Here is a 15,636-nt window from a genome sequence, read left to right as displayed (position 1 = left end):
TGTAACTGATCTCGCGATCTTTCATCTCATTGATATAAGTGATCTCGCGATCTTTGATCTCATTGATATAACTGATCTCGCGATCTTCCTTGATCTCATTTATATAACTGATCTCGCGATCTTTGATCTCATTGAAATAACTGATCTTTTTGGCGAACACAAACAACGTCAACGACGTAACTCTTTTTAAGTTATTTTTCTTGTTTAAGTTTTGAAATTATTTAAATGTCAAATTATAAATACATTCATCTGATAGTTGTGTGGCCTCTTGTTTATCATTTTGGTATAAATTATGAACTGGCATTCGAAATCAAGTGGTTTGCATGTACTGCATACCTTTGTTTCTCTTGAAACAAACTAATGGTGATTAAGACATATTTTTATTATGGCGGAGCATGTCTATTTTCATTAGGTTAAATACGGCATTTAATCTTCTTTTAAATACGTATATTGTAGCATGGTTTTGGACATCAACACATTTGAAGCACATGTATACACGTTTCATTTTATGTTTCTTGGAAACGCCTTTGTTTACTTTCAAAGCTGGAAAATTATTGGTTCTTTCAACCGAAGTTTCCAGAACTTGTTAATACAACAGTACAAACTGAAGGGTAAGCCTATTATGTTTGTTTCCAGTCCTCACAATGTGTGATAGGCGATTGTAATTGTTAGTTCAGTACGTGTGAAAATGTGGGTTGATACGCTGGTAAACAAATGTCAGCAGTCGATCGATCTAGCCCTAAGGCTATGCCGGAGACTGCCCACATGTTGGACCAATCTTATTGTTGGCTACAGCGCATAGGGAGAACCCGACATTTCAACCGGTAGATGGAATTAATTTTACGCATCCGGTTTAGAACTTTAAACTAATAATCTCAAGTTTATATATTAATCTCTGTTGTATGTATACTGAAAATAGCAGAACAACATCAAGTAAAACCAAGCATCATAATCAGTCAATAATTTGCAAGCAGCCTGGTGTACTTTGATGAAACGCGTATACCTGGGCTAACTGCGTAAACAACATTTCACGCGACTGGAAGTGCATTTGCAGATAAGAAGCGATGGGTAAAATAACACTCGTGTTTATATTGTTGTGTATCTGTGTAGTACTGAGTGTCGCGCGACCCCGACGACGCCCCGGGGCTGGCCACGAGAGGAAATGGGGCCATGGACGATTGGAAGGCCATGGGAGACACGCGAGCCCGTCTTTTGACCCTTTCATGGGTCCCCATTCGAGTGAAACGTCGGATTCGTCCGAAGAGTGGGGCCGACCACAGCGGGGCATGAAGCATCACGGATTCGGGAATCGGTTTGAAATCGGCCCTGGAATGTTTGGCCTAGGATTTGGTGGAGAATTCGGCCTACCAAAGTAAGTATGCACTCTGTGATTAAAGTATACTGCCTTGCAGGCATACAGCTCTTATGTTAATAAACGTAGGCGTTCAACGGATCGCCTGCGTTGTTTAATTGTATTTTTAAGTAAACAATAACAAACATACATTTGCATGTATATGTACATAATACCACGTATCAGGGACCTATTGTATAGGTCCCTGCACGTATCAACGTCCAAAACGCTTTATAATGCAAAGTTGGGTATGTATATATATTTATCTTAAATAATTGCCCCAGCATGCTCTTGATTAATCTGTTACTCCGTTCACAATAATAATTGCCCTATGCATGACTTAATGAGTCGTGTTCTGAGAAAACTGGGCTAAATGCATGTGCGTAAAGTGTCGTCCCAGATTAGCCTGTGCAGTTCGCACAGGCTAATCAGGGACGACACTTTCCGCTTTTATGGTATTTTTAGTTTCAAGGAAGTCCCTCCTTAACGAAAATCAAGTTTATGCGGAAAGTGTCGTCCCTGATTAGCCTGTGCGGACTGGACAGGCTAATCTGGGACGACACTTTACGCATATGCATTATTCCCAGTTTTCTCAGAACACGACACTTAAATTTCTAAACTGATGTTACATTATGTTGGCAGGTTTGAGCTGGACCTCGACTGGGGAAACTTCGATGACCAGGACGACCAAAACTGGTGGGAGGGGTGAGTCAACTTGTAAACTTTGGAGAAATCAACAAATTGAACATAAAATGCGTGTTTATGTTTGTAAAAGTTTTGTCAATTTTGGCGCGTTACATTTATATTAATTTTATATTGTTGTCATAGAAGCTTGTGTAGTTTTTGTTCCTTATGAGATATAAATGATTCGTTAACTTAATGTAACAGTGTTCACACGTCAAACATAAATTTTTGATAAAAAGATGCTTTACTCCCACTCTTTTATATTGCACCTGTCTGTCGAGAAAGCTACACAATGCAATCAAACATTATAATTGTATCTTAAGTGTCGTTTACATTTCTGATGTTAAGTCTCCCCTAAGTATTTTATATATTGCTAAATGTTTAAGGGATTTGTCATCGAAATGAGCAACACGTCGCTTTATTTGATATTCTGAAAATAATGATGGCATAGTTATGTTTATAGTGCAAATGGAGTCAAATATTTGGCGACATTATCACATTAAACTTGAATACTATGTATTTTCAAGTTATTTTACCTGCATAGTTATCACAGTTTACATAATTTAACACAGTTTTTATATTGGAAGCACACTTAATTTATTGCAAATGACGAAAGTGTTTCAGCGATTATTTATCTATCGCTACAGACCGAATGTGTGCTACACTCAGTCGGAGAAATTAGAGAACGTCACAGAAATCACGTCGCATTTCCGGTTTCATTCGGTCATCTGTGACGTCTCAGACACTACGTACAAATGCTCCAACACGTAAGAATGCCACAAGTGTTTATGCTATTGAACAACCGCGCTTAACCCCTAAAGCGCTGGAGCTGAATTTTAAAGGCCTTTGCAAACAGTTTGGATCCAGATGAGACGCCACAGAACGTGGCGTCTCATCAGGATCCAAACTGTTTGCTATTTTGATAGTATTCTTTGAAAAAAAATCGAAGAAAATGCTAATTTTAGAAATTCTGCAGACGACATTTTAGCAGACGACAAATTTCCCAGCATGCAAAGGGTTAATTAAGATAATTTGCACCGTTAATTACACGAGGATTGTTTCCTTCATTCGCTTTCGGTTTTGAAGAAAATCAGCTTCAATCGATTTAAATCACCTCAATTACAAAAACAATGTATTCAGCGAAACGGTATTTTAATATATTCGTTCACAAAGGCCAGTGTCATATTAATATTGGCCATCTATATCCATTTTCTGACTAAACAAACAAACCATAAGAAACTGTACTTAATGTAACCTTTGCATCAATTAATGACCTTGAACGGCGAATCTCATGCGTCATAATCTTCTGGACTCCTTAAAATTCATTGCAGACGTCACACCCCGCGGGGCAAGATGGTGCTCACGGAAGTGTACGAGTGCTGTGTGGGCTTCACACGCAAACCCGAGGAGTTCGGCTGCCAGGAAGGTCTGTATGAAGTATCATGATCTTTACGGTACAACCAAATACCGATTGCACATTGTATTACAGATCCTCGTTTATTGAAATGTAAATGGTTATTTTTGTCGAAATGATGGAAACAAAAGTAAAAACATATTTAATTAAACATAATTTCATGATAATGTGTGTCATAGTTAGATGATATTGTTTGTTCGAAAAAATAGCCACCATTGGACACACAGTACACATGTATCATGGTGCATTGGGCTAAAAGTAAATTCGGCGGTACTGCTATATTCAAACTGTTCACAACACTGACGCATCACGTATCCACCCCTGTTGCTCTCTAGAGGTACCCCTGTCCAGCATACCCGACCTCCTCGAGACGCTTGGGCTCACGGAGCTGACCAGTCTACTGGGAAGTGTGGGGCTTAGCTCGGAAGTCCTGGCTAGTGACAACAACAACTTCACCGTATTCGCACCTAGCAACGAGGTCCTCGCTAAGTTCGTCCTGCCTGCATTGCAACGCCATGGGGTACGGTATTGTCGGTTCGGATTTTAAAAGTAATAAATAAAGCATGACATTTAACTAACACATTGTTTATCGGGAAATAATCATAGACTCTGAAGTTCTGATGCGTGGGATTTAATCAGTACAGGTGCAAAAAATGTTTGATATTTTAGAATTCCGTGACAACTATCTGTGAAATCTATGTAGATAATTATATTATTATTAGACTATATTATTATAATATATTGCAATGTTAATATGTGAAAATAGTCGGACTCAATAATACAATAATATAATACTGAAGCGCATGCGCACACGTGCAGGGCGTGGACGTGATGAAGGATATCGGCTCGGTGGAGATTGTGTCGCAGGAGATCAGCGACTCTGTCATCGAGGACACGCGCAACATCCTGCTGGGTCACGTGGCCGTGGGGCGTCTGACGTCATCACGCCTGACTGACGACATGATCGTGGAGACCGCCAGTCCGCTGAAGTCCTCTATCCGGATCAACACATACGAGCAGCCGAAAAAGGTTACTTATTTTGAAATGAAGTTCCATATCTATTTTAACAGGAAATCAAATATTAACAGAAATGAATTCATGAAACTGTAGTTAAGGCTCGTAACATGAATATTTTGCTAGAAGTTTCGTCCCTCTTGCATCTTGCAAACGGAAACATAAGTGTAAGTAAGCAGCAAAAAGAGAATGCTATTTTTGTTTTATCAGCTGCTTCTATCTTCTGATTATCGTGACTGAAAGGCTATTAAACCTTACAAAGATCGATGCATTAACACATTCAAAAAAAGAAGCGAGATACCCCTTGTTGTGAGAGTTGCTTGTTTTCAGGTAAGACGATTCACTGCGGTACTGTTACTTGCCTTCGGCATGCGTCCAACTAATTGTTACATAAATAATCATAAAATAACCAGCAAACACTTCATACAAAATCATAAACACAAAATTATCGGCTTGTATCTAGGCTTAAGAGCAAACTCGTGCATTTTATGTTTATGTAGACATGACTTGCCTGTTGTTGGTGCTTTGTGTTTATTTGTGAGTGCGAACTATAAACAGCCTGCTGCATACAATTATTCAATCTCTAAAACGCCTCACCACATTATTTTTTATGTAGAAAAACAACAACTCTGCAAGGGAACACGGACACTATGTTTTGTAGAGATAGTAACATAATGCAAAGCACGAAATTACCTTTACAATCCTCCCATATAACAACATATTAATAAGTACGATTTCGTTTGTTTTATATTATTTGTTTGTTTATTACTTGGTTTATTTTGACATCAAAGTTTGTGAATATTATTGGGAAAAAAACATTGGTTTGTTTTCGAATCTCACAACTTACTTTTTACAAAAAACGCATACATATCCCATAATTTGGTCATGCGAACGGAATCAAACATTTTATTTTCGCTCTATAATGGGTCCGTAACTTCCTCGAGTTGTCTCCCTTCAGCTGGTGACGGCGAACTGCAAGCCGATCACGAGCACAGACAACATCGCCATCAACGGCGTCGTGCATGTGGTCAGTGACGTGTTGATGCCAGTCACGAGCTCCTTACTAGATATTGTCAAAAAGAACCCTGAACTCAGTTTCCTCAAGACAGGTAAATATGTATTTGTGGCTTTTCACAATATATTTTTTGTTCAAATATGTTTCTGTTTATGTATATCGATTTTTTTCTGGGTAATCTTATTATTTTTATATGAATGTTTGAAAGGAAATGTATTAACCTGTTATAAGAGGCGTGTTCCGGGAAACCTGGTTTGTTGCGTCTTTGTAAAACATCGCCATGCAACGTCAGGATCGCCCCATAACATTTTAAATGTCGATCCGGGACTAAATATAACGTACAAACATTATGCTTGCTTTCCCTATACGATTATCACATGTCCGTTTCCGTTTGCAGTCCTCGGCTCCTCCCACAGGGCGGCCACGCTGCGAGAGCCCGGAAGTTATACATTATTTGCACCTACGGACGCCGCATTCAAGAAACACGCGGACCTGCTCAACCGTTTACTCGGTGACGACAAATGCATGGGCAGTGAGTCATGCTTTACGATACGTATAGTTAATGTCTGATTGTAACCATATTTAGCGGGAAACATCCGATCACGATGTCAGAAAAAATAACCATTTTAAAATCGAATGGTAACGTACGTTTGCCCCAAAAGTTGTTGATATTCATTAGATTGGTGCCAACACTTCAGATGTTTTAATGTGTTAAAACATGTTTGCGCATCATGGTATTGTGTGTTCGTTTCTGTTTTTAGCAATTATCTAAATCGATCAAAACCTTTATATCTGTATTCAGACATACTGCAGAATCACCTTCTACCAAACGTGATCTGTTCGTCTGTAATCGAGGGTCGCGCACAGACGAAAAACTCGCTCGGTAGAGCGCTGCAGATGTCACGTGACAAGGATAACAAGCTGTACGTAGAGGGCGCTCAGATCATCGTCAAGGATCTCATGGCTACGAACGGCGTTATTCATGTCATTGATGACGTCATCATACCGGACGAATGTACAGTATACTAGTTAATTATATAGCAAGTCTTATTCAGTTATAATGATCGGGGAACCGTTTCTTTAAAAAAAAAGGATAAGTGCTGCACTTAAACGAAGTAGCGGTTCTGTAACATTCGCACACTAACGTCTTTCTTACTTTTACTTAGCACGTACATTTGCAAGTCAATTCTTTTTCGAAAACATGGCAGCATTTGATTTTTTTTCTAGAGGCGAAATTTATATACTGAAGTATAGCAAGTATTGTTGTGTTATAATAATTGGAGAGTCATTACTTAAAATTAAAAATACGTACGCTCGAAAATCATTCTTAAGTAAAGAAAAGTAATGTAAAATCGTTTTTAAAACATTCGTATACTTACTTCTACCTTATTTGAGCACGTTAAGTTTATTCTTACTCTTAGTCCGTTCTTTCTCGTAAATATAGCAGCGTTTGCACTTTTTTTCTGAGACGCGACGTTTGCATCGACTTTATACGGGAAAAAATATTTAATTAACTCTGAAATAATCCAATTTATGCTCCGTTTAAATAATAAAACTCATGTCTACTTAAAGGCTATACATGTATTTCCATACGGGATTAATCAAATTGTATCGTTCTAGTCCTCATACAATCAGTCGCATGATTCCCTACGTTCGACGTACACATCTGAACACGGATAAAATATTATATAAAATAATAATCCTTACTTCTAATATCGTATGCGCATGCACCTAGCTCACAAAAATGTTTTCGAAAACGTTCAATGTTTTTTAATAGTTCAAAATTACGAGACACGGCGGTTTTCTGTGTATTTGCAGCGCTGAACATCTTAGAGCTGGCCTCGAAGAAAAACTACAGCGAGTTTTTTAAGCTGGTGGAGCGAGCCGGGCTCAAAAAAGATCTCGCGCTCGCGGAGAATATCACGGTGTTTGTGCCTAGCAACGAGGCTGTTAAGGTCAGTGGCTGGAAATAATGCTGAAAATATATTGGCCTAATATTATTAACAATTAGTTCATTCAGGCATGTGTATGTGTGTGTGGTAGTGGTGGTTGTAGCGGTATGTGTGTGTGGGGGGGGGGGGGATAATGTATTAAAAGCATTTACATCTCCCTTTTTACTTTTAAACTCTATTAAACTATTTACTATGAAACTATCCATATAAAACTTTCAATTACATTATTTAAGGTAACGCCATACAAAAGCTGTTTCATAGGAGACGTTATCTTCATACCACAAGCTTGTAAAATGCATGTACTTTCTTACTACGCGACGCACGAACATCGGTACACTCGATCTGTTTTTGGATATGCGCCATTTAAATATTATTATCCAGATTTTCTGGATATTCGACAATTAAAATATATATTGTGATCGCCGCTTTACATTGCGCACAATTTGCATACCCCTATTTACACTATAATCTATTATTAAACCCCTTTTAACGAAGTTACAGTATGTTTACTGGAATCGCCATGGATGTACACCCTTAAGTATGTCGGTCCCTTATTCGTACATTTGTATTGCAGTCTTTGCCAGCAAAGGTTCTAGCTGAAGTGATGTCAGACGTTGAACTACTTAAAAAGACATTGAAATACCACGTGGTTCCCGACTTGTTCGCATGTCGGGGGCTGTATAACAACAAGCTGCTTGACACGTTGGAGGGAACCAGCCTAAGAATCAACGAGTACTCCACCGTATGTAGCGTCCTACCCCATCCGCGTAATCACGTGCTTAAGGGGCGTGTATAATTAGAGTTTGTCAAAGAAAACGACAGTTGGGTCGTATGAAATTGAAATTCGTTCAACATTTCTCGCATAACTAAATTTGCGAATAATCATCGCCTCATATTGTTCATTTTCTCGCCTCCAGTCTTTATAGTCGTAACGCAAAGGCGTGAACTTGATTAAACATGTGCCACTCTGTAATCGAGCTATTTCACAAACCAAAACATACTTTTTCCTAGTATTATTGCTATTATTATTATTGTTATTATTATTGTTATTAAACGAGTGCTTTGTCTATTTTGTTTCTTTATAAAATTAGTAATTGAAACGGCTTTTCGGTGATTGACCACAAACGTTTATGAAATAAAAAACAAAATATTCTTTTGCAATTACATGCATGTCGTCTTCATTTACTGAGAAAATGTTATGCCACCTTTTACTTATACAAATATTTCGGGACATTATTTCGTAGTTTCCGTTCGGTCGAGAATGGCTGCAGACGGTACAGTGCGCCTCGTTCGAGGCGGAGACGATCAAAGGATGTAACGGAAACATCCTCGTCGTTAACAAGGTAGGGACAGGTTCCGTCATAGCGTCATATGTAGCATCAAGGAGTTCTGAAATGTTTTAAATATTGAATAAGACGCCGTCACATACAAGTTTATCGCGGTAATGATTTTTGTGAGTGAACCGATTACCGGCTTTGCGCTTCTATTCAGTCAGTTTTTTTCTATGAATTTTCAATAAATATTATTACAACAGGAGGAGCAATGAGTGGTGTACGAAATCATTTGATTTTCATGAACATATATTGGTCTTTAGTGAAACCATTTAATTAAGATTAGTCTTTAGTGATCTCATTTGAATTAACTTGGTATTAAGTTATGTGATTTAAATCAGCTTTGGTCTTTAGTGGTGTGATTTAGATGCTTTGGCTATTTAGTGAGATGCTTTAAATGGGATAGATCTTTCATGTTTTAATTAAATGAGATTGGTTTTGAATGGTGTTACTTGACCGATGTTCGTATTTAAGGCTGTGATTTGATTGAGCTTGGTCTTCGATGATGTGATTTTAAATGAGACTGATTTGTAATGATGTGAGTTGCATGAGATTCATCCCAGATGATGTCATGTCAATGAGCTTGGCTCCATATAGTTGCTGTCGCCACCCACCGGTGACCTGTTGGATGTGCTGGCGATGGACCGCCGCTTTTCCAACCTGACGGCGCTCCTCAAGGTTGCCGACATCGCCGACATGCTGCAGGAGGAAGGTCCTTTCACGCTGTTTGCCCCCACTAATGAGGTATTTACATGTGGCGACGGTTGCACCCATGTTCATGTTAAATGCGCTATAGGTACTAAAATCAGCAATGAATTTCACGTAGACGCCTTTCCAAAAAACACAATTTTGATCTATGCTCAATTTGCAATTCATTATTCAGCAATATCTATGTTATCGATGTACCTATACAAGTCAGCATATTGCCGAAGTCATTGACATAATTAATCAATTGTACTTATATGTATAAATAAAACATGTTTAATATATTATATACGTGTATTACATGATCGAAACAACATTTATAATTTCAGGCCTTCAAGCGTCTCGGAAGTGATGCCGTAGAAACCCTAAAGAAGAATCCCTCGCACCTGAAATCTCTGTTGATGGATCACGTGACTCGAGGTAGGGGTCCCCCACCCGGAACTCTATCTGCATCGTGTTGCGTTATGCCTTTCCAGAGAGGCCTTTAAGCTAAGGGGTGCCACTACACCTCAATTTCCCAATCAGATGTATTCCTGCACCTTAATTTTTAAAAATACATGTTTTGCAGGTTTCAATTCAAAAGTTATGTAGACATTAATTTAGGACACATAAAATAAAAACAATCGAACAAATTCCAAACTGCAGGTTTATGCCAATATGCCTTTCCGAAATGCTAGGGAAACGAATCGATGGGTAGTCTTTGTATAATATATTCATACGGATGTATTTTATATTTTGTTACATGTTAATTTTAATGTTTATGTTAAATAATGATACACCAATTCCCTTTTCCAGATGTCATCTGCTGTAATGCCATCATGCGCTCGAACTGGTTTGACCAGCAGCGTGTAAGAACGCTGTCCGACAAGACTCTAAGTGTGCACAAAAACAGGGCTGAGCAGAGGTTTGTTGACAAGGCGGAGATCAAGCAGTGCGATCTGATGGCCACCAACGGCGTTGTACACGTCATCGATGACGTCATCTCTGAAAAGAAGCCACAGCGAGGCTGGCCGGCTGACCGATTTGAGGGATGGTTTTGGGACTTTAAATAATTGGATTTCACTTGAACAGAGGCGACTTGGAAATTAAGGATTGATTTATTCAATTAACGGTTATTATGCTTAATACGGGCAAAAGCCCGCGAAGCGGGCGTTGACCGTTCATACATATGGGAATTTAGACATAAAATTACATAAGAATACCACATATGGATACGTCTCAAAAAAATTTGCCACGCGACATATATTTTCGCGATGCTAAACATGACATTAAACAAACCAAATACACTTTGACATATGCTAAATCACATGTAAATACATACCTCAGGAAAAGTTATATCAATGACATCATAACTGTGTAGCGAATCGCACTAAATATTCTCGCATTATTTTTTTTAATTCGCAACCGTTCCAGAATTAAGTCATTACTCAATTATCTCCCCTGAATGCTCTTCTTCAGTGGGTTTAAGCCGAAGACTGGTTCACTACATATAGTGACAGTCTTTACCAAACACAATTTAGGTGAACATAACCCGTCTTTAATATATTGCCGAATCTCAGATTTCTGTCGAACTTATTTGCTTTGATCTTTTCGATATCTTATTGTTATTATTATCCCGACAAATCACAAACGCTTGTTAAAAAATTAATTGTTTTAAACATTATAGTTGGCATCTCTATTCTTCCAGTATTCTCGCGGTATTTCAATAACGACACCCTACTGTTTATTTGTCAGAATTTGTGACCCATTTTCCATTTGCTCTCAGAAAAAAGTTTTACGTGTGATCATGAGCAATATTCTGGTAAGTTGTCGTTGTTGTCCACCAGAAACACATTTATTTTCAAAATTTATAGATATTCCGATCTAACTTTTTAGTCTTTTAGCTTTAATTTTTAACGTATTTACACCTCGTCTGCTCGCACTTTACCGATATCCCGAAAGGTTACATATCACTATAATTAGTTAAGGCCTCAAACCACAAAATCCGAGACCGTTGGATTTTCGTACCACAATCTTACGTTAAAAAACTGCCAGATTCGAAATCATTAAAAAACAAGACACTTATAAAAAGTCTGCGTTATTGATCAAATTTTAAGATATTTGTTGGTTTTTCGTTTTTAGAAGCTGTTCTGCCAAGGCAAGAGCTGGGCATTATACAAGCCATTCTATCCAGCAAAACTGACAGTTTTGGTTTACAGAAATCAACAAAGGAGGGATTCCTGAACTATCAAAATTTCCAAGCTATACACACAGTTATTATCTGTGGTGATCTTTATTGTTTACTTGGATGGAACATGTGTGATCTTTTATAGAACTTTGAAGTCTATATATGTCTATCTATAAACACAAATCAGCTATGGTATAATAAGATCAGATGTACAAACAATGTCAAAGGGTTGTTAAATTAACAATTTGAAGGCAATTATGCTGAAAAAATATGAAAGTTCCCATGCAAATTTTGTCTGTATATCGACAAGTGTCTGCCGATAATTGTCAAACTAGTAATACAAAACTTACCACCAGTATGTAAAAGCACTAAGTACCTGTGATCATTTTTAGTAAGATAGTGTAATTCTAAAAAGTAGCAAATACCTTGTTTAGTAAATGCATAATGCAATTAATATGATTTCCATTCTATTGTGTAATTAATAAATTGGTTGTTACTTGTTAATCCATGATAAATGTTTTATGGCTAGTACAAAACCAGCAATGTTAATTTTGTAAAAGGTAATACAATAACACCACTTTGTAATTTCATATACGTAAATATTCTTGAAATGTAGGTTGATGACAGTGTTTTAGTTTTACTTATTTTGTAACTATTATTTTATGTGCAAATAAATGATGTGAAGTGTTTTGTATCTCCACACAATACCACATACCTTTTTATATATGTACAGTGTTATGTGTTATTTGAATGTTAAAATAAAAAAATATGGATGATATAACATGATGCATTCTAATATTTGCATTCAAATTGTAACTATAGAGCTAAGTGTATGCAGTTTAGACTGTGATTTTAGAATTGCAACAAAATGGCTAGTTTTTTAGTGGCGACAAAATTTAAACTATTCAACAATAGTTTGCGAAAGAAAATTAGAAACCTGCAAGATACCTGTATATATGAAATATTTTAATTGTGAAACAAGTGTGTTGTTATGCTGTTACACATAACTATACATTGATAATAAATAAGAAGACAATTAATGGTGTTAACGTTTCCCAACAGTAGAAATCATTCTTCTGATGAAGTCAGTGATATACAAAAGAAAGCTCCAGGTATGGCTTTCAATACGTAGTGTGTGTTATTTGACAGTCTAAAACTTATCGGATTAAAAACATCCTGTCAAATTTGTCAATCTAAATTGATTTGACACATCACATGATTTTGATTATGTTAAATCAGTGTACTGTATGCTAAATGCAACTGCTTTAGCAAGCTGTCAAGTTGAATTGAGACATTTGATGAAACAAACTGTTTCCTGGGTAGGACCAGTATTTAGTGTTTATATGACATACCATGACGTCGAAAGTCTACAAGACCTACTAGGTAGAACGAGAAATGTACTTCGACGTACAATTTTCACCTACCCTTGAGTGTTAGCCAATCAGAAGACACCTTACGTCTGTTGCTTTTAGAGATATTTGACATTAAACATTATTATTATTATTATTTGTACTGAATTATGCGACTATCGACCGCTTACTCAAAGATATTGTGCGTATTTATTAAACATTATTATTATTATAATTTATACCAAATTATGCGACTATCGACCGCTAACTCATAGATATTGTGAGTATTTATTGACCTGGCGAGGCGGAATTAACCTCTGACTTATGCAAGTTATGGTTATCACAAAATACGACCAACGGGGAGGTTATAATACATTATTTATCCCGTTAATGCTTTGTAACTGTTTGGTTACCGTTGGGAATTTCCTACACAGTAATGCGCTGCCGGTCGTGATACTCCGCCCCGCATGATCAATAAATACTCACAATATGCTGAATAATTTTAATTTTAAAAAGGTAACAATTGGATCTTCTTCAAATTTGTATATAATCTATTTCAATGCATTAAATACTTAAAACTTCTATTTGTTGCTTTTTTGCCATTCTGATATTTTTATTCATTTTGTCCTCAATTAAAAAAGAGATTTTTAACATTTATTATGAATAAATCTGAAGGAAAAGCGGCTCAAGAAACTAGTGTTTTGATTGGCTGTTCAGAAAATGTGTACGTAGAAGTACAAACATGTATGTCGAAGTACAAATTGTACTTTGACGTACAAATATATACTTTGAAGTGTATTTTATATTTATGTCGACGTACAATTATTGTACTTCGACGTACATTTCTCTTTTTAACTTGTAGGTCTTCTTGACTTTCAACCCAAATGGTACGCCATAGTATGTCTTTAGGTTTATCTAAAGAATGCTCCCACTTAAGGGATCAATACAGAGACCTCCCAGTGACTAAGCCAGTTAGCAGACACCCCATCCACTATACCACAGACACCGAACCAGCTATAAATTCCTGTGGCTAGAAAACAAAAAAAATATAAGATGCTAGATCTTTAAGCTTGGAACATGTAACTCGTTTTAAGATTGATTTTTTTTGGATGCATTGCTTAATTATTGCAACAATTATAATATTTTGAACACAATCATGTCCATATATTTATTAAAAATACATGGTTATCAAAAAAAACTTAAAAAGCTTTTGCCCGTAAATTAGGTAGCACCTATAATCATATTATTTGTTTTACTTTCATGTTTTGTATATATTTGCATGGGTGAACTTTGATATCCCATATGTGTTTGTGCCAGATTTTTGTATGGACATATACACTGTTTCTACATGAAACGGAAATAAGCATACTGAATAATTGTGTGCAGTGGATTCAGTATGTATCCCTTTGCATGCTGGGAAATTTGTCGTCTGCTAAAATGTCGTCTGCAGAATTTCTAAAATTAGCATTTTCTTCGATTTTTTTCAAAGAATACTATCAGAATAGCAAACAGTTTGGATCCTGATGAGACGCCACGTTCTGTGGTGTCTCATCTGGATCCAAACTGTTTGCAAAGGCCTTTCAAATTCGGTTCCCGCACTGAAAGGGTTAACCAATCTTTGTTTAAGATGTGGTTATAATGTTTAAACGTTTATTACACCTGTATATAAAATCTAGAGACATTTCCACGTTATGTTGCTCTATGCTCTGATTGAATCTCTGTTTAATTATATAGCAATTTTTGGAAGTGTAACATATGCACAGTGACTTTTACTAAAATCACCTTTTTCATTTCTATTTGCATTACATTATAGTAATGTTTCGTATTTTTATTTATATTTTGCAGTCTTTTAAGTAGATGCGCTGGACAAATAAATTGATACAAGTCATAGGTATTATCGATTTGTAGGTGAAATTATTAAGATAACGCGTCATGGTATTAGATAAGATTCATTTTAGAACTGATGAAATGATGTTTAAGCGCGCATCGAAAGACCTAATATGTGCTTACAACATACAATAATTACTGTGATAGTACGCCGTTTGTTTTTCGAGCCACATATTTTTCATAACAACCAAACAAGGAAAGATGCGAGAACTAACAAAGATAATGTTATAAACGTTTTATCGAAATAAGCTTTGCGAAGTCTCTTTTGTATCTGCGGAAGGAATTGTTACAGTAGTTTTATTTATTAAACAGTCCGATGCTAACGCTGGTTATAAACACAGTTGCAGGTCGTTGACTTTTAGGGCCATTGAGGCATCTCGTATTTTGATATCAATTGATCGAATTGGTATTCACTGTTTCATGCTGTTTGTGGTCTTTCGTGTATGATTTATCACACGTGTAATTGTTTATTGATATTCACGCCATCTTCGAGTCAGACTATACCTGCTCCATTGTGAAGTAATTCGTCTATACATCGAGACAATACTACATGAAATTATTAGATACTGTACGAAAGTCTTATTTTATTGATTTTTTGTTATACGTATTCTGAACTTGTTTCTAGAATGGTATTCAACGTTTTATCGGTTAGAACAATTAATAACCGTGATCATATTTCCTCGGACTTAGGCGAAGACACGCGTTTAATGTACCATAATTTAAACTAATATATTTGCTATGCGTAAAATAAACAAAACTCTTATATC

General features: G+C 36.6%; 1 protein-coding gene across 3 annotated transcripts; it reads left to right on the top strand.

Annotated features, from left to right (window-relative positions):
- The first annotated feature begins 1,029 nt into the window (after positions 1–1,029).
- Positions 1,030–10,571, top strand: LOC127835372 (transforming growth factor-beta-induced protein ig-h3-like). Of its 3 annotated transcripts, XM_052361770.1 has the most exons (15): positions 1,032–1,372; positions 1,994–2,056; positions 2,683–2,802; positions 3,367–3,461; positions 3,785–3,969; positions 4,269–4,478; positions 5,422–5,572; positions 5,876–6,010; positions 6,281–6,493; positions 7,297–7,433; positions 8,005–8,172; positions 8,675–8,773; positions 9,359–9,505; positions 9,796–9,886; positions 10,262–10,571. In XM_052361770.1, exons 1-15 carry the CDS (start codon positions 1,065–1,067, stop codon positions 10,516–10,518), a joined length of 2,379 nt encoding a protein of 792 aa, XP_052217730.1. In that variant the 5' UTR covers positions 1,032–1,064; the 3' UTR covers positions 10,519–10,571. The 3 variants fall into 3 exon arrangements, 2 of the variants coding, with proteins under 2 accessions (XP_052217732.1, XP_052217730.1); XR_008028493.1 differs by lacking the exons at positions 9,796–9,886; positions 10,262–10,571 and having other exon boundaries at positions 1,030–1,372; positions 8,675–8,883; positions 9,359–9,495; XM_052361772.1 differs by lacking the exons at positions 9,796–9,886; positions 10,262–10,571 and having other exon boundaries at positions 1,030–1,372; positions 8,675–8,871; positions 9,359–9,494.
- Positions 10,572–15,636: the final 5,065 nt, after the last annotated feature.

Source organism: Dreissena polymorpha, chromosome 6 (assembly GCF_020536995.1).
Source record: "Dreissena polymorpha isolate Duluth1 chromosome 6, UMN_Dpol_1.0, whole genome shotgun sequence".
Classification (NCBI taxonomy): domain Eukaryota; kingdom Metazoa; phylum Mollusca; class Bivalvia; order Myida; family Dreissenidae; genus Dreissena; species Dreissena polymorpha.
This window is presented reverse-complemented; position numbering and strand designations above follow the sequence as displayed.

Bases quoted from the DNA above. Each gene is read 5' to 3' on its own strand.
- LOC127835372 (XM_052361770.1), top strand. From the start codon at position 1,065: ATGGGTAAAATAACACTCGTGTTTATATTGTTGTGTATCTGTGTAGTA. The intron at 6,011-6,280 runs GTGAGTCATGCT...ATCTGTATTCAG, and splicing joins TGACGACAAATGCATGGGCA to ACATACTGCAGAATCACCTT. The intron at 8,774-9,358 runs GTAGGGACAGGT...GGCTCCATATAG, and splicing joins ACATCCTCGTCGTTAACAAG to TTGCTGTCGCCACCCACCGG.